This window comes from Copadichromis virginalis, linkage group LG10 (genome assembly GCF_057382275.1).
Source record: "Copadichromis virginalis isolate Kocher_CV1m ecotype Utaka linkage group LG10, C_Virginalis_male_GT1.1, whole genome shotgun sequence".
NCBI lineage: Eukaryota > Metazoa > Chordata > Actinopteri > Cichliformes > Cichlidae > Copadichromis > Copadichromis virginalis.
In genome coordinates, this window is record NC_140627.1 from 30,646,833 (window position 1) to 30,666,034 (window position 19,202).

At 39.9% G+C, this 19,202-nt stretch overlaps 1 protein-coding gene across 5 annotated transcripts in view; it reads right to left on the reverse strand.

The window, feature by feature from the left end:
- Nucleotides 1-19,202, reverse strand: part of pof1b (POF1B actin binding protein) — a 36,099-nt gene that overhangs the window by 15,685 nt on the left and 1,212 nt on the right. For 2 of the 5 annotated variants that reach the window (XM_085471023.1, XM_085471022.1), the window contains exons 1-2: nucleotides 17,722-18,326; nucleotides 13,022-13,102 (exon numbers count right to left, since the gene is read on the reverse strand). In XM_085471023.1, coding sequence (XP_085327149.1) covers nucleotides 13,022-13,102; nucleotides 17,722-18,102 — 462 coding nt within the window. In that variant the 5' untranslated portion in view covers nucleotides 18,103-18,326. Of the gene's footprint in view, nucleotides 1-13,021; nucleotides 13,103-17,721; nucleotides 18,329-19,202 lie in introns of those variants that run through there. The other 3 variants (XM_085471020.1, XM_085471021.1, XM_085471024.1) reach the window with 3 other exon arrangements.

A 19,202-nucleotide genomic window follows, 5' to 3' on the forward strand; every position in this document is an offset into this window, starting at 1 on the left:
GAAAATCACCAGAAGTGATTTAACACAAATGTAAAGACAGCAGGAAATAAGCCACACAAAGCAATTCAGGACGAGTCAGTATGATGACATGAATCTGTCATCTTTTGTCTGTTTCTCAGCCGATAACTGTAAGGAATGCAATTTTGTGCTTTAAGTAAATTTTCTTCTCAGCTACATGCTGAACACCTGCCAACAGGGATCACGCTTGAAAAGAAAAGAAATCCTTAGCAGACCGAATCACAGCTGCACTAAACGACATCTTAAACCTTTTTAAAGGTTAAATAAACACATTAAAAATTGCAGCTTATTAAACTGCTGCTTCAAAGGCCCCACTATTCTTGAGAGGACTTTCTAGGAAGGGTTAAAAGCCAACTACCAGGAGGCTGCACTCTTTTATTTACATAAGGATTACTTAAATATGTGGGGAGACAAGGCTTGGCTGGCAGTTTGCATTCCAGTTCATGTCTGAAGCTGATGGGGTTAAGGTCAAGACTGTGCAGGACACTTAAATACTTCTGCAGAATTGTCTTTATGGCTTTATGCGAAGAAGAACCATTGTGTTGAAATGCTGAAGGGGCTTCCCTGACCTGCTGGCCTTCACCATGCTGCACTTCCAAACTACACTCAATCAAAGCCAAACACATCTGTCAGCTGCAGCTATGTGCATGTAACAGCAGAGAATTGCAAAATGCTGGCTGTTAAAAAGCACTTATTCACAACTCAACCCTCCAGACCTTCAGTGACATCTTACAACAAGACAATCTCATCTCTGAATCTTTTGAGCTGAGGGAAAGTCCCAAGTAGTGGCTATAATTATTTACAGAGGAACAGAGAGTGACTGAGAGGAAAAAAACACTAAATGGTTTTTCAGGCATGTTTGTGTTTTGCCCATAATTCGAGACATTAATATTTCATTCAAGTTTACACACGAGGAGAAAAAAACTAAGATGAACCAAATGAGTCGATACTGTCATATTAAATCTTTAAACATGTTATTGCTCAAGAGCTATTATGTACATGGACAACCAGTCATTAACATAATAACTGCACTTTGATTTTATATCTAATTTCACTTTCTGTCCACTACAGGAGAGATATGTTTCACTAATACAATATTTGGCAGGCATTTTCACAGGGATACAGATTTTACAGGAATAGTCAAGCTGTAGTTTTTTAACTTTTTCACAATTTTAAAATTCCATCCATCCATCCATCTTCATCCGCTTTATCCGAGGCCGGGTCGCGGGGGCAGCAGCCCAAGCAGAGAAGCCCAGACCTCCCTCTCCCCAGCCACCTCCTCCAGCTTATCCGGGGGAATACCAAGGTGTTCCCAGGCCAGCCGAGAGATATAATCTCTCCAGCGTGTCCTGGGTCTGCCCCGGGGCCTCCTCCCGGTGGGACATGCCTGGAACACCTCACCCAGGAGGTGCCCAGGAGGTATCCTTGTCAGATACCCGAACCACCTCAGCTGGCTCCTTTCGATGTGGAGGAGCAGCAGCTCTACTCTGAGCCCCTCCCAAATGGCCGAACTTCTCACCCTATCTCTAAGGGAGAGGCCAGCCACCCTTCGGAGGAAGCTCATTTCTGCCTCTTGTATCCGCGATCTCGTTCTTTCGGTCACTACCCACAGCTCGTGGCCATAGGTGAGGGTAGGGACGTAGATCGACCGGTAAATTGAGAGCTTCGCTTTTACACTCAGCTCCCTCTTCGCCACAACGGAAGAGGGTGAATTTTAAAATTGCTTAGTAAAAAGTAACGTACAGCTGGGGCTCTTTGTTTACAGTTTCAAAGAGCAAACAGGGAGGTGATGTTCCCGTTATTTAAGTTTTGACTTAAAAAATATGAAAACTTAAAACTGTGACGAGTTTTACGTTTTAAAGTTTTAACTTTTTTTCATGCATTAAAATGTAAAACTAAAACTAGACTGAACTGTCTGACATGTTTTTAATGTTATAAATTACTAGTTGCACCCTTTCCACCACTGCTTAAAGGCTCAGTATTAACAATTAAATTAATAACACCTTATAAATAACAGTAATAAAACTAATAAAGACTCATCAACAGGCACATACTGTTCAGTTTTTTTCTTTTTTTTTTACAGTTCACAGGTATAATTCATCCTGACTTTTATGTGAAAAAAGAACCCTACACAGGTTTTTACTGTCAGTGTGATCATGTTATTGCCTGACTCTGAGCACAGTATGTACTAGCAGGTTTTTTTAAGGCCTACCTGTGACTTGGGTGCACAGAAGTTGCAATGAGTGTGATGTCATGGTTTTGCAATGTACATCTGTGAGAATGCCAGCATCAACATAAAGAGTCTGGCACCACAGCTAAAACAATTCCTATTCCTGCTTATGCATTCTGTTAGTACAGAACGAGTACTTTTTACTTTTGGTACTTTAAAGTACATTCCACTACTAACGCTCCAGTTCTTACTTAAAAAGTATTTTTACGTGTTGAATTCTACTTATGGCACTTTTAAACTCCGGTATTTAAACACAGCAATTTGGCCTATTTGACGACCAACACTGGCGCTAACACTGAAAATCATGGCATTAAAGCTGCAAAAACAGCTACTTTATTATGTTCTAGGACTTTTTTAAAGATTTCTCTGCATTTATTTATTTAAAAACACCTGCGTGAATGATCTTTCCGGAATGGTAAACTCAGAAATTTCTTTTTAAAACTAAATACGTTGGACTAAACAAAGATAAGGATAAGATAAGATATTTCTTCCTACACATCCAAACCGTGGCTGAGCAAAGTGGTTCAGCCAGATTCCACACAAGCTCGAGGGAAGATCACAAGCTGGAATTTCCCACCAAGTGAAGTTCAAAGCATTGTGCCATTGGAGAGTCAGCAGGTCCTGCACAGAGCACTACAGGTGCAGCTTCTTTCACCACTGTCAGAGAGGTGTTTATTCACTAATACTGTGTTGCACAGTGCTAAAGAGAAAGGTGTTTTAAAATGTTTTGCTCATAAAAGAGACATACACAAGACTACAAACAAAAGAACTCTGCAGGATTTTTCTATAATTCATGCAAAAAATAGTTTTTTCCCTCCACACGATTAAACACTGCACACATACACAAAGACATTACTGCAAGGTTGTGTCAACAGATTACATCATAATTTACAGCTTTTACTGATGAACTAGTATTTCAGCATATACGGTACATAAACACTACCAGTGGGAACCTTGGTTGTAATGCGGCAGGTTTCCTTTATGCATGGCTCATATAATAAACTGCTGTGTAAGTCCTATCAGGAAACAGTGGCACAGGAGGTGGGTGTTACTATTGTTAAAATAAGGGTCAAGGAAATTCCAGAGAAGGGAAGAAAAACACATGTAGTGAAACTGTTTAAATGCCTGAAAGACAGCAACAAGCTCAGGTAACTTCTCACAAGCTCTGGGAAGCCAGAAATGCAAGACAATCGCTTACCTGTGTGAGACAAGCCTGACTAAACCAAAAAAACTGCTGAAGTTTCAAAACTTTAATCCCTCAACAGAAAGAAAGGCTTATCTCAATGTTATCTTTAATTTTTGCAAAGTGAAAATATAAACATCCCTCTAATCCTGAAAAAACCCACAGTAAGTTTCATGCGCATGATCTGTGTTACGTACTAAGTTAAGTCTCCCACCTGTTAGTATATTTTATTTGTACCTATTTTATTTTATTATTTTATTTACTTGTATTTATTTGGTTTCTGTGAAGCACTTTGGCCTACATCTGGTTTTTAAATGTGCTATATAAATAAAATTGTATTGTATTATGAGATGTGAGGCACAACAGACAATGAAAGCAGCACAAAAGCATGATAAACAGTAAGTAAAATGCACGTTTTTATATAATAAATCACACAAAGATCGATTTTGTTTATTAAAACAGGTCCAGCTCTCACGGAGGAAGAAAAAACAAGCGACTCAGATGACGCACAACTCTGGTATTCGACAGGCTGTAAATCCTATCTAGACACTGTGAAACCTCGAGGTTGGTTAATGATCCCACACAGAGCTCAAAGGTCACAGCAGTGCCAAAGACTGGCACTACTTTCTCCTGTTTCTAATTCTTAAACAGTAAGAGAAAAATGGGAAACAAAAGGAATGAGGCGGCTACACAAAAACTATAACAGCGTGGAGGTGGGAGTGTCTGCAGAGAAAAGGAGTGTAGAAATGACTGACGGGCAGATCACTCTGGACACAAACACGACTCTAAAACAAGCCGCTTGCTATCAGCAGACATGCTGGTAATGGCGTGTAATCTATATAATATTATTAGTTTTCACAGGTTAGTGTCAAAAGTGTAAATATCCTCCTTTTTTTAATAAACTATATTCCACAGCTACACTCACCAGTCCCATTTAAAGTGACTTAAATGAGTTGATCTGTGATCTCTTTTATCTGTAAACATGCACATACAGCTTGGTAGCAATGTGGGTAGTTCCAATGAATAAAATCTCTCACAATGCACGACAGACAACTGGTATGAATGTCACGGTGGATCCACACACTAATTCAACAGTCTTTTAAAGCCACTTCCCACACGTCTTAGAGTAAAAAAACCAAAAAAACAAACGGATATCAAAAAGATATAAAACTGCAACAAAATCTTCAAATTGCATACATTTATATATCAGGTCAATAAGTTTAAGGCTCTTTGAGCAAAAATCCAGTTTTTTGCTCAAAGAGCCTGAAATTAAACTTGACCCCTGAGCTCAATGCTCAGTGTTTGTTACAATGTTCACTTTTTTTGTGCTATTTTAAAGCCTAAAAATGTGTTAGCTACTCAAAAATAATACCAGTCAGTATGTCACTACAGGTTAATGCAAATAATCATTAGTTACAGCCTTTCAGCAGTATGAGGGTAATTGCGTTTCATGTTTACCATCTCAAATGGTTGAGGTGCTCCAGGTTGATTTTCTTCTTCTTCTTAACTGGAGATAAGATTGTTTTTACCTGTGATAAGAAATCAGGTATTTTAAGTAAACGTGGTTAAAAAAAAGTTGAAAAGGCAGCAGCTTCCTGTTTTGAATGCAAACAAAACTTTTTCAGCCTTCAGTAGCTGACTGTCACGGGCTATGAATGGAGCTTCCACAAAGAGCAGTAACTCAATACATCATCACCTCACTTCTTCACCATGGCAGGCCTTCTGGTCAATGTGTGTGTGCGTCCGTGTGTGTGTGTGTGTGTGCAGGTCAGTGCATGAGCCACACAGGCTCTCAGAAGCCTGAGTGACTGAGAAACACTAGAGATTGTTACTGGAGAGAGAAGAGTCACGTTACCACACAAGCCTCTTTGTGTGAGTCTCTGTGAGTGCCTTTGTGTGTGCATACTGAAGAAAAAATCCTTATCATGCATGACTCAGTCTGTCTTTTTAAGACTTTTTAAATTATTTAATAAATTTTAATAATTTTAAATTATTATGAATTATTGAGCCAGGAACAGTCAGAAGCCGCATTAAAATGTGGAACTGAGGTGAAGGTGGGTTGCAAAGCTGCTTGCACATAGCCATCTACTGTTGGCAGACTGAAACAGCCTAAACTGAACTTCCTATTGAGACTCATATATAAGTTTCTGCTGAGCAATCGGCCATCATGTGAACGGCAGAGACACCTGCTGATCTGTCGACATCTTGGCAAGCCTGAACAAACATTAAATTAAATTTTTAAAGACATCAGACGTGTAAAATCCTTCATTCACAAAAGTGAGACAAGAGACATTTTAATCTTATTAAAAATAAACATTAAAATGGGATATTATTACAATAGAGTTTAATGCTGTTTTAAGCCAGACCTTTAGTTCACAGTTTTGTCCACAGTTTTCAGATTCCCTCAGTAGGAAATAAATAACTCCTACACTGGAAGCCACCGAGTAAAACTAAAACAGGAACTCAACAGGATGCATTGAACAGGTGGGATATTTGTTAGCTGGCAACACTGCATGTGTTGGGTTTCCAATTATAGTGCAGGGGCTTCTGTGATTATGACTATTAAGTTTGACCTTTAACAGGTACAGACTGTGTTACCTTAATGATTAGATGCTTGGATGAACCACAGTTTTGTAGCTCAGCAACAGCACTGACATGTAGTGCATGCTCGTGAAGATGGATTCAGTCACTGAAAACAAAAAAGGCCAGCCAAACCACAGTTTGTCTTGAAGGCAAGACGGATTCACATGTGATAGTGATATCCTACAAGAATCCAGCTACACCAGAAAGTATTATTTACACAACGTGTACATCAAATAATGACTATAATTACAAAAACATCTCTGGGCTTTTGGATATGAAGAGGGCAAAAGCTGGGGCTCACTCTGAACAGATCACCAGTCTGTATTTCTCTCATTTATCTGCCTTCAATAAATTGTGAGAAAAAAAGACAACAAGCATGAATGAGATCAACATAGCTGTGCCGGCTTTTTGAACTACAATTGATAAATGACTTTTAATCTGCTAATTTAATGGCAGTTCAACTTTCACAACCCCAAACCAAAACAAAATGTATAATCCATTAGCTTCAAAGAAAAAATAAAACATGACACTGACAACGAAAAAATTTGAAAACTTGAACTTGACTATGAAGTCAACTCAACTGAAAACCTCACTGAAGCCAAAGTGATTGCAGCATAAGGTTATAACTCTGTGTCTGTGGGTGTTTATCAGCAGAGAAGACTGAGGAGCAGATGGTATACTCATGATAAAAAACATGATGCATTTCAGCTCTTTGAAACTTGCTGATGTTTGAAAGGAGTTGACACTGCAGAAAAAATGACAGGAAACTCACGTCAGACAGGCTGGATCTGTGTGGATCACCTGTTTGATCAGCTGTTGATCTTTTTAACAAGATAAAAAAGTGGACAGTGATAATTCCTAAGAGATTCCTTAAATTTAAACATTTAAAACATGATATCATCATTCTTGCTTCACCTCAATGTGACTCCCTTCTTCACCATCCTATAATTAGGCTTGAAAACCTCACATACCACACAGCTGTGAGAAAAACCCTCTAAGGAAGCATCGGCGCATAAACCTTCAGAAACCTTCAGCTCAAACACAGCTAATCACATTCACAGAAGATAGTCGCAAAGACTGCATCCTCCACACCAAACATGTCTGTCAACAACCATCCTGCTTAATTACCCATGAACCTGTAGTTTTTCATTTGGCAGAGAATTTTTGTCAGAGCACGAAATACTTCAGGGAATCCTTGAAATCTGATTCTTTACACGGCATCAGAGATGTAGAAGTTTCCATCCATTGTAAAAGACAGAAAAAATGCTGAATGTTGCTTCCACATCAGATATCTTCCTAAGAGAAACTATAAAGCCACACATTAATGCGTTGACCTTTACTATGTGAGAATTTACTATGTGCTTGCTGAATCATAAGTCATTAAATCAGACAGATCTCCTCTTCGGGGTCGTCTCTGTGCACCTCTGCACCCGTTCTAGCCCTGCTGCTATTTTTAAATCACTCCATGCAAGCACATGAAAAATTCACAGGAAGGCAAATCCACAGCCAAATGTTGTCCCTGAGGACTCCACAGTACCGTTCCTTATTAACGGTCTGGTCCTGTGGGACACATGTAAAAACCCTCCTCGTCCTTCTACTGACACATAAAGGTTGAGACAGTTTGACAAATATGTTAAATTTGAGGTTCAAAGTTAAAACAATTACGACATTCCTTCCCAACATTCATCCAAGTCAGAACAGGAGTTCCTTGGAGCTAATCTGCCCTAAGATGACCTTTGAGATGGAGTCTCCAAACCTTAAGATCCCTCCCCTGTTATTCTAAGCTCATATCTGTTTATTTTGGACAACTGTTTTTCTTCTTCATTTTTTCTTTATTTTGTTAAAAAACTGATTGCAACATCTTCTGTCATAAGCATTAATTCATGAAGAAAAAATCAGAGTAATTATGAAAACATTCTTTAGCTGCACCCCTGTTCTCGTTCGTCAGAGAACCGTGTTATGCTCTAAAACTTGCTCCGTGCAGGTAATCCAAGTGCTTTCGCACAAAAGTGGGAAAACATGAACCTGGCAGGGTGAATGAACAGGCCAAAACTACTGCCACACAGACAAAAGCCCTTCTGTTTAATAAAAATGAATCCTATCCTCAAGCAACAAGATTTTGCTTCGAATAAAGCAAGAAACACATGTGCAGACATGCTTTTTACTATACCTTGCAAAAGCTGGGGCCTTCATGTAACACATGAATCTGCTACCATGTGAAATTTGCGTTTCATTGCACCAGATGTCACAGTCAAACCCGCTCCCAGGTCATAAATATGCTAATATATAGAATTTTGACTTCAGCCTGTACAGACCTGCAACTGTAAACTTTCATTTGCATGCAAAGCAGTGGAGCGGTGTAGAGTGTCCTACGGTCACTGCACGCTGATTGGCTCTGTGACAGCAGCATTTTAGGTAGTGATGCATTTTAGAGAAGCGTCCCTTGCGTGCCTGTGGAAGTCTGTTTATGTTGCGTGTGTGTGTGTGAGAGAGAATAGGTTAAATGTTTTTTTTCACTGTGGGTAACATTTTCAAAACTGGTCCGGCAACTTTTTTCTCCTTTGATCTTCCCGTGTTTATCGCTAGAATTTAAGCCGAGACTTGGCTGGTGACAAACATGATGTAGGTCACAGCGGTAATGGTTACCTGGTCAGTGCAAAGGAAGCGCTATATTCATTTTCTTCTCTGTAGGCGCCTGATACAAGTCAGATCTACAAAACAGAGTTTGATCTTGAGAAGATTCAGTTATGCCACACCTTCCATTCAGGGTTAACTGATACTCTTTGTTAATCAGTCGCGTCGTGTTGCTTTTGGAAACATTTTATCTGCTGCTGTCACACACTGTACAGCCTATGAAACATGACTTCATTCAAACCAAAACAAAAATGTGAACAGCCTCCAAAAAGAGTAGCTGGGACTCTCTATCAGTTCATTTAGAACTGAAGAAGCCTTTTGGATGAGAGGTGAAACACACAAGTCCAGTTCTCTTCATTTCAAGCGCTCAACGATTACCTGGATGATGTAGAACCTACACAGATGTGAGGCAGTTACCTCACATCTGTTAGAATCTAACAGATGTGAGGTAACCGCCTGTGCATCTAACAGTCAGATCATAGTATTTAAATGTATATATGTTACCTTACCCTAAAGTAAAAGCCCTTTACAGCTCTTTGTATCGTGCTTTAAGTGTGCATATTTCTATTGTATAGATGGGCATTTTAACAAGATTGATGTGCCTTTGGAGTCAGCCTGCAGAACTGCAGTTTCTAGCAGGTATGCATTGGCTTCACTTTTCAGGCCTGGAGGTTGCAGCTCATGGGTGAATTTCCCTTTACGCTTCAGATTCTACCTCTTATCCACACTGTGCAGCCTCATTGCGCTATGGCTGATGATGAATATGGAAAAAGGTGAGAGGTAAATGACCAGTCTGCCAATTAGCATCTGCATTTGCATCTAATAACCAATCCCCACCGCTCTCAAGTGCTCAGGGAATGTCTTTCAGTCCTCAGATAACAAAGGTCAAAAGGCCTCCGTGACATTCAACAGCACTCCAGCCGTCTCTGCACACTACAAGAATCCATCATGTTTTGGGTTTTGTTTTCTGAACTTGTTCCCCTCCCACGGAGATGGACAATTTTAGCCCTCCAATCTTTCCGGCCTCACCGGTGGGTCCGTGTTCATTACAAACATGCTGTGTGTTGAGAAATGTTTTAGTCAAATTTCCAAGAATGTGTCACACAGTAAGAGTGGCGTTTGTGCTCAAAGTGGCTTCAAATGACTTCAAAAAATGTTAAAAATGAAAACCATCATTAAAGTCAGGAGCAGACTGACAGACATTTCTTTTTCTGAGAAAAAAAAAAGTCAGGTCAACCACAATTTGCTTCATGTCACTTTATCCTCACTAAAAATGAAATCATCAAGAAAGAATTCTTCAAGCAGGTCAAGAAAAGCTGATTAGTAATAAGTTGTCACTGACGAGCTGACGGGAAAGAACGCTGCGAGCAAGTTGGAGCGAAAGCAGATTAGAGGCAGGGGTAACTCCAGGACACTCTGCAGATGGTTGATGTATGAGCAAAGACTGTGATTACGAAGTTTTACCTTTTCATATCAAACCATTTTATTCTAAGATTAAGTGAAAAGAAATGAAGAAAAAGACAAAAATACCAAAGAAGACATAGAAAAAGATGAAAAAGTCATAAAAGCAAAGAAAGAACACAGGAAGTGAATGAGTTTGACCAGACGGGCCTCACCGATGCTGATAAAAAGTGGCTTGTGATATTTTCATCAGACTATCAAAACATGCAAATGACAATGCTGTAAGCTTATAAGGCAATGTAGCTACCTATAATCAGGCTGGTACAATATTTGTTGAATTGCAAAGTTTTACAGCATTGGAATAGTTAACTAGGGTTTCATTTACACAAGCCATTTCTTTTTTATCAAGTGGTCAAAAGCAGCTTTACCTTCACAATAAACAAGTCAAAGGTCATAAAAGTGGAAATATGTCAGTGATAAAGTATTACATAACTGTGGACTGGCTGATTAATTTGTTAGTGGACTTAACAGACTTAACAGTGTGTTTAGATACACAGGATTTTCTTCGGCTGTGCCAAGAAAAAATGCCACACCAGCTCGATAAATCAAAGATCCTCCCTCCTGTAACAACAGCCATATACATGACACTGCAGGTTCAAATCAAAAGAATGCATCCACCTACAGCAAAGGCCTCTGGGAAGTGGCCAGACACACCTCAATTTTCACACCCACCCAGCATGGTTTGTCAATGTTGTGACCGTTTCTGGTCCTGTGATTACGAACAAAGTGCTGTGATAACAGTGTGACTGTAAAGCAGGGCGTTGCTGCCTGCACAGAAAGCATGCATGTGCAATGAGTTGCCCCTGGCTGAATTCATTTTAAAACAAAACCAGATAAAAAACAGAAAACACTTGCTATGCTACTGTACTTTGATGAACTAGTGTTCCCATGTTGAGACTGATGGGTGTGTCCCTGCCTAACTGACAGACGAACTCCACACCCCTTCTGCATTTTTCCGTCTTTTTCAATTTTCATGTTGAAGAAACAGCTTTGACTTCAAAGTGTCTGTAACTACAGACAGAAACCAACAATTGTTGTATCAAAAATATTGGACTATGATCAGATTTTTCTGTGTTCAGATTATCAAATTCATAATTTGATTCATAACAAGTTGAAGTCTTGTCTTTTGGGTTTAAATTTTGATTATTTTTTTGTTGCATCAGTGCTGATGCTCAGGTACAAGCAAACAGTCTTTCGGTGATTAGACATCAATGTGCAGCATGTTTCTAACCACACAACTAATGTACATGTTTAAATATTCGCTGAAATGCGGCAGAAACAAAAGATAGATTTAAACGTTTTAACTGTCCAGTCACTCTCTGCCTCACAACTTCACATTTATGTTGAATTACTGTTGATTTAATGTGTATATAACTGTAATGCAGTCCATCCTTTGCGTTTACATGTCAAACACAGTTTGGGGGTTTCCTTGCTCTTGAATGCTTGCAGCATGAACCTGTTGAACTAGACTGTGGTGTGGTGCAAAACCTCTTCTCTCTAAGTTTTTCTTTTTAATCTTGAAATGACACTGTCAGACAATGGACCCACCTCTGACTTGTTATAACAAGCTACAGTCTCATTTGCCTAATGATGTGTTCATCACTGACATGAAATGTCTGTTGGTGGAGTTTCGACCTGTATTCCTATTGCTGCTGACTTTTTTCAAATATTATTCTTATCATTATTTGCACTTTTCGTTCATCTTAACACCATGAAACAAACTAAATATACTTTAAATAGATTTGAAGCTTGTGCTCTTGTAGCTTTAAAATCAGTGATGAGTAGGGATGGGTATCGAAAACTGGTTCTTGTTGAGAACCGGTTCCCACTGTTCCAATTCCTTGGAATTGTTTGCCATTTTTGCAAACGATTCCCTTATTGATTCCAGTCGCCCCGAATGACGTCACCACGTTGCGGAGCGTCATTTACCTGGCAGGAAACATGTCGCTAAGCGGCTCAAAGGCTCAAAAGTTTGGTTATACTTTACGAGAACGGATGACAACAGGGCAACTTGCAATACTTGCAAAGTAGATATTTCATTTAAGGGAGGAAACACTACGAATATGCAAAAGAATTTGCTCACAAAACACATGATGACCTTAAATGAATGTCATGTTTTTAATTCGCTCCAGACTCGTGAAATCCAACCCAGCAGCAGCGGTAACGTTCGCACGTCCTCTCCCATTAATGCGGCAGGTAAATAATCAACTAACAGTGCATATTATGTTAGCGCGATCTGCCTTATTACAAAACCTGCCATTACTGTGCATTTAGGTGACTATGATGAGAGAGACAGACAGAGTCTGGCTCAGATGCTGGCAGTTCTCGCTGCAGTCTACCGGTAGCGTCTCCTTTCAGGCCAGGATAGACGAATGTCACCGAGCAGTGTCTAAGTTTGTGGTCAAAGGTTGCCACAGCAGATGCCCTCGATTTTCGGTAAGTGAATGTGTTTAATTGTAGGCAGGGACATTACTGGATATTCTTGTGTAATTGCTACAGAATAATTTATGTTATACTTTGTTATTGCTACAGAAGAATATTTATTTTATTATTTTACATTTACAATTTTTTTCCTGGGGACCCTGTGACACCCATTGAAGAGCCGTAGGCTGTGGATCTCTTAAGATCTCACTGCTGGGTTTGTAAGGCCATGTTACCTCTAAATTTCTATCTTGTTCAAAGAGAAGATATAAAACAAAGTTCTAAGCTAATCGACCTTAGTGTTCTCCTTTTTAAAAAAAGAATCGATAAAGAATCGAATCGTTAAACAGAATCGAAAATGGAATCGGAATCTTGAAAAACCCATCCCTGGTGATGAGCTAATGCTTAGGCAGTACAGAGACTTCTGCTTTATAGAGCATTTTGTACCCAGTAAGGAGGCTTTTGTGACTGGGTGAATGTGAGGTCCTTACCTCCTCCTCAACACTTGTCGCAGGGCTCTTGATAGGACTGGTTGAATGGCTGAACACAGATGAAGACTTCCTGCTGGTGCTCTGAAACAGTTGGCAAAAGAGGGAGAGAAGAAAGAAGAGACTGTCAGACATAAAGAGAACTACAAGAGACCTCAGTCCTTGGGACACCCATAAAACCCATTGAACCCCATCAAAATAATCATCATTTATCTTATACTGGGCTTTGAGAAGCCCTGTTTGAAACAAGCTGCACCACTCTGTGATGCAATATGAATCCACTAGTAGAAAAAACTGAATCTGAAACTGAGCCATCAGAGCAGTCAGAAGCTGAGGCCCGTTAGTAACATGAATCTTGCTCTGCTAGACCCAAACATGGCCTCACTGTCCTACAACACTCAACCCCATTTTACTTATTCGTTTCCCAGGTTCTTCCTTGTACTCTTCAAATAAATAATTACATGGTATACAAACTCTATGTCCAACATACAGTGTGTTTAAATAAATCTGAATTTGTGATTTTGTATCATGACCTTCAGGATATCCAGTTCAGAGCACTAATAAATAACAGTGCAAAATAAATGGAGCTCATTGGGAAGTTAAGTGCAACTTGGAAAAATTAGAAAGCTTATTATTTCCCATTTGAGGGCGTCTACCCAGCAACAACATGCCAGAAATTTGAATACAGCTGCTTTAGCCTTGTATGCTTTAGAAATTTTAAAAAAGGGCTTCCTGACATTGTGAGAATTGTTGACACTTGTTTTTTTTTTTCACTCTGAAGGCATTAACAAAACCAAAAATTGAATCCGAGCCAGTAAAAATCAAAATACATTCCAATGAGGCAAACAAGCTGTGAATTAGACAAAAAGCGGTCCATGGGTCATGAGGTTTGCAGCTAAGACACAGTAGAAATCTGAAATGCTCAGCTATTTTTCCCCATGAATCTATTGATAATAAAAGTATACACGGATGCACACGCCAATTAAAAGTTTTGCAATGCTTTAAAAATCAGAAAACAAATCGGTACACCAATACACCAGCGCCAGATGTTGTATTTTAAATGAAACATGCTTTACCCATGAGAATCCCTACTTTGTGGCTCTTATTTTTTCCTTTCTTGCCCACTGAGGCATTGAATTGTGATATGTTGTGTGCAATTCTCCAGGATGCTCTTGTAAGTTACTCGAATTCCCATTCCTAATCAGTCAGTCCTATTAAAGTGAGACGTCTGGACAACGAACTGTTTCAAAAATGATGTTTAACCCTTTATCTACCATGGGCCTGCTAGCAAGCCCATTTTACAAGTCCTCTTTAAATGACTGCAACTTCATTACCGTTTCCAACAGAGACAAAATTAAACAGTTTAAGAAAGAAGGCTGTATGGGAATAATCAGTGTATAATGACAGCGCAAGACATTCAGAAGGTATTGTTGTCTGAACACAGAACGAATCCCCTCTGCCTAGATTTACTATGTCTGCTTCTATTCCCTTACTTTCCTGAATGATGAGATTTTAATCTTTTTACAATTTTATAGCCAAGATAAAAAATAGGTATTTGAGGCCTTTATGAATCTTGGTCAATAAAGGGTTAACAAACACCTTTGATGATTACTTGAACTATAAACAATGCAAACGAGTGCCAAGAGTAACATAAAAATGATAAACGGTCAAATACAGCATGTAGTACTACTACATTACTATACTACATGCACAGCCTCCAGTCATTAAGAGCTAACTATAGAGCATGGCAGCTTTTTCTAAAGTGAAAGTCCTGTAAGTTACTGGCACAACAAATCAGCTTCAGCTCCTTCAATAATTAAAAAAACGAAAGACGAAGTTAAACACTCGATCACCAGAGTCTACTTGAGCAGATGTAGATCCCATCAGGTGGAACAATAAATGAGTCTTCAAAAGTCAGGGCGTGCCGCCTCAGCAGTCAGACGGGGTGTGGCAGCACTTCTTTATCACACACGGTGTGAGCACTTAGCTTTCAATGCAGTGGCTTAAGCAGCAGAATGAGCCTGAAATTGTAAGTAGCCAAAGTAAAAAAAGACGCAGAGGAAGTTTTTCAATTCTGCTGCACTTGACGCTAGATATATGAAATAAAATCATCATTAAAGAGGCAGATAAAAATGTAGAAAGCTGATATAATTCAAATGTTTTCAGCCTGCAGCAGAAACCTTGTGTAAACCATTGCAGGCACAGAGGCCAACATATTCAGGAAGCAATTACTGGAGCAGGGAAATGTTCGCTGGCAAGACTTTGGGAATTGGAGGACCACACCGGTGTCTCGTAAATCAACAAATGATCAAGGAAGATTAAGATTCAGAGAAATCGGAGCTCAGGCTGAGTGTACTCAGGTGGCAAAACTCAAGAGACCTAGAGCACACTTGGTAGTGATCATGAGGACGTACTGCTAATGATGCCATATCGTATTTTGCCAGCGACCGAGCTCTAGGCTGTTTGTTTTACTGGCAATGGGCCGAGCTGGCAAAAGTTCCTTAATCCTTGAATAAATGTGGGGAGATAATGCAAGACATTTAAAGCACTTTATTCTTACCTCTACTATAGTAGCTTTGTATACTTCACCATTAAAGTTATTCATCAGTTAGCCCGTGGCTTCTTCTAATTGGCTTCACCTTACAAACTGATGATTTTAACTACAAGTGGATGGTGCTGCTGTTCTCACAGCCAGAGTCATGTGCCTGAGATGACTATTTTCCTTTCTAACTGACCTCATAAAGAGCTAAGAGCAGAAAAAAGTGCCTTTACCTGAGCATTAATAGGAGCCTGAAGCCTGAACATCTGGGTCATACATTATCTGCCTTTTCAGCACAGCAATAATTTACTGGGTAATCAGTTAAGGAAACTAAATACTGTAATCAGAGTATCTAAATCTAAAGAAAAGACCCCCACCTCAACTACTAACAGTTATTCAACAAGTCTACTAGCCCCCTTCTAGAAGATGTTTTGCAGACACGGTACGACGACCTCCATGTGTAGCTTCAATGTGAGCGATTGGTTGTGCTCTCTGTGTTTGTATATAATTAACAGAAGTTCTTGCTGTAATACAAGTAAGTATTTATGTACTCATGCATTTCTTTAAAGACATAAAATAATGTTAAAGAATTTTCAACTAAATGATTTCTGGCTTTATTCTGGATATTTACTTTACTCTGCATATTGTTTTTAATCTAATGAAGCGATACACATGACATATTTTCACTCTGCTAAACCCCACTTAAAAAAAATAGCATATGCAGTAGTGATGTGTCGGTCGCGAACGAAACGGCCCTTAGAGCCGGCTCTTTTTAGTGAGCCAAGCCGAAAGAGCCAGAATTCCCATCACTAATATGCAGTATAATGGATTGCATTTATATAGCGCTTTTCAGGGCCCTCGAGGCGCTTTACAATTCCACTATTCATTCACTCTCACACTGGTGGAGGCAAGCTACAGTTGTAGCCACAGCTGCCCTGGGGCAGACTGACAGAGGCTGCCATATCGCCCCATCGACCCCTCTGGCCATCACCAGTAGGTGATAGGTGACCGAGACTGTCCGAGCCGGGGCTCGAACCCGCAACCTTCCGGTTACAAGACAAACTGCCAACTCTTTGAGCCACGATCGTCCGTATTAAATGGGAAAGGCTCAATTTTATATTTACATAGTAAAAATATAAATTCCTCCTTCATGCCAGCAAATCAGAAAAAGTGTCTTCAACTGCACAAACATCACCTCAGCCTTGAGAAAATTTACAGCACAGTGAGAGAAATGAGAAGCTGATGCCATATTAGGAACATGCTTACATGGCTAATGCTTTCCTGATGGCTGACCCATACTATCTGCACACAGCAGCCTCCCTGCTCTGATAGCTGACTGCAACTTAAACCAATCACCCATCTAAAGATGCTTAACAGCCATATGTGAGCAGAAACTGATTTATACCAACACAAGATCTAGTATATTGCATCAAAACCACCAAATCTGTACTGATACTCATATTTAGCATTTTATGCTTGTGTTTTTATCTCTAATGGGTAAAACGCTTAGTTTTAGTGAGTGAAATCAGTCAGTACGTAGCCCACTGTACTGTGTTAAATAAATTATTTTGGGGGAAATGCAAACATATAACAGTATAACAGTATGAAAAATGTCTAGTTTATTTATATCTAATGTAAATAACAGAAGATAACCGAATGTGCTTTAGAGACACATTTACATTCCAGGCGTCCAAAGAAAATACATTTCAAAATACATGAAAAGTTGAAAGGTGTGTTTTGTTGTGTTAACCAATAATGAGTTATTTAGTGGTCATTAAAATGTCAGATGATTAATTTCAAACACACATGGAAAACAAACACAAGTAATATAAAAGCAGTGGTGGAAAAAAGTAATTTTTATATTAAAAAGAAATCCCTGAAAGTGCTGCCTGAAGATATCTGATTTCTAATGAAGCTTCTGCAAGGATCTCATGTTTTGGAAACTCTCTGTGGTGTTTTGCATCACACCAACAAAGAAGAGTTTAATGTGGGTGATTATTGTGGGTATTGCAAATAACATATCTTAAGAAATCTTCATTCTTAGTTGCTGTCAGTAAACCATATTCCTTTTTTGGTTTGACTCCCAGTATTTCTTAGACTTTTGAACTGACTAAATAATAAGAGTTGTGGGGGGAATACTGGTTGAATGCGCGCATGACCTCACCTCTGTCATGCTGAGATCCTGGTACATGTAGTCGTTTTGGTTGCTGATGCTCAGCTGTTGCATATTCTGCAGGTACATCGGGGACACCACCTGCTGCATCACAGGCTGCTGCATCATAGGCTGCTGCATCAGGACGAAGGACTGCTGCTGCTGCTGCTGCACAGGGACCAGGTACCGCAACGTCCCATAGCTTGCGCCGTTTACCGCGTACGGCACCGCGGACACCTGAGACACCTGAGACATCGGTGTCACCGACGACACGGAGCTCCCGGAGAACACAGGGCTGGGGGAGACAAGCCTTGTAACCATCGGCTCCGGAGAGGCCTGTAGATTCCTGAAGCTGGTCGTCGTCGTGATCGTTTTCTTGTTCATCTGAGACATCTTGATGGATCGGCCCAGAACGTCACAAAACCGACGGAGCGACAGCTGAAGTGGGGAAAACGCACAGCGGGATAAAACAGAGCAGGTCTGTCAGCGCTGGCTGGGCGGAGGAGTCGATCCACCCGAGTTTAACTTCCACCTCTGCCGAGCAAAGTCTGGTCAGAAACGTACTGCTTGGAAAGGAAAACCAAACTCTTGAGGGAGGCGGGCGCTCTACTCCTCTGTATGCAAATCCTGGTGTGCGCGCCACAAAGTGGGAGGGCGCAGGGCGAAAACGCTGCTCACGACCTACAAAGTTCAAACTGACTGCGCTTCGTCTCAATGGCCACATAGTTTGTAACCTGTAATAAACGAGTTACCACCACGCCCTGATCTTGGCTGTGCAGGGAATGTGTGCTGCATGCTCCTCCAACACCGCCAAACACTTTACCTGTACACCTGTGCTAAATGCTGAAGAGGTGTTCTCCCTTCATTAATGTGTTGTATGTCAGGTTGGACTTTATATAGTACGGAAGCGTAGAGCTGCCACCCAGGCAAAAGAAAAATACAAGTGTATCACGTTATAACGTGAAAGGTTTATTGTTCTAACAAGATACTTTTCCTGTTTGTACAATATACTATCATGTTTGTACTATATACTTTTCACGTTTGAACAACATAATATCACGTTATTACAATATACATAATTATCACGTTCGTACAATATAATATTTATATTGTACGAACGTGATCCTATATTGTACGAACGTGATCCTATATTGTACGAACGTGATCCTATATTGTACGAACGTGATCCTATATTGTACGAACGTGATAATTATGTATATTGTAATAACGTGATATTATGTTGTTCAAACGTGAAAAGTATATAGTACAAACATGATAGTATATTGTACAAACAGGAAAAGTATCTTGTTAGAACAATAAACCTTTCACGTTATAACGTGATACACTTGTATTTTTCTTTTGCCTGGGTGGCAGCTCTACGCTTCCGTAATATAGGCTGTACCTGAAGAAAATGCAGGTAGCCAGTGAAGTTAGACATTAAAAATGATGCAAGTCAGCCGCTAGGCGGAGACAAACACTCACTTATGTTACAG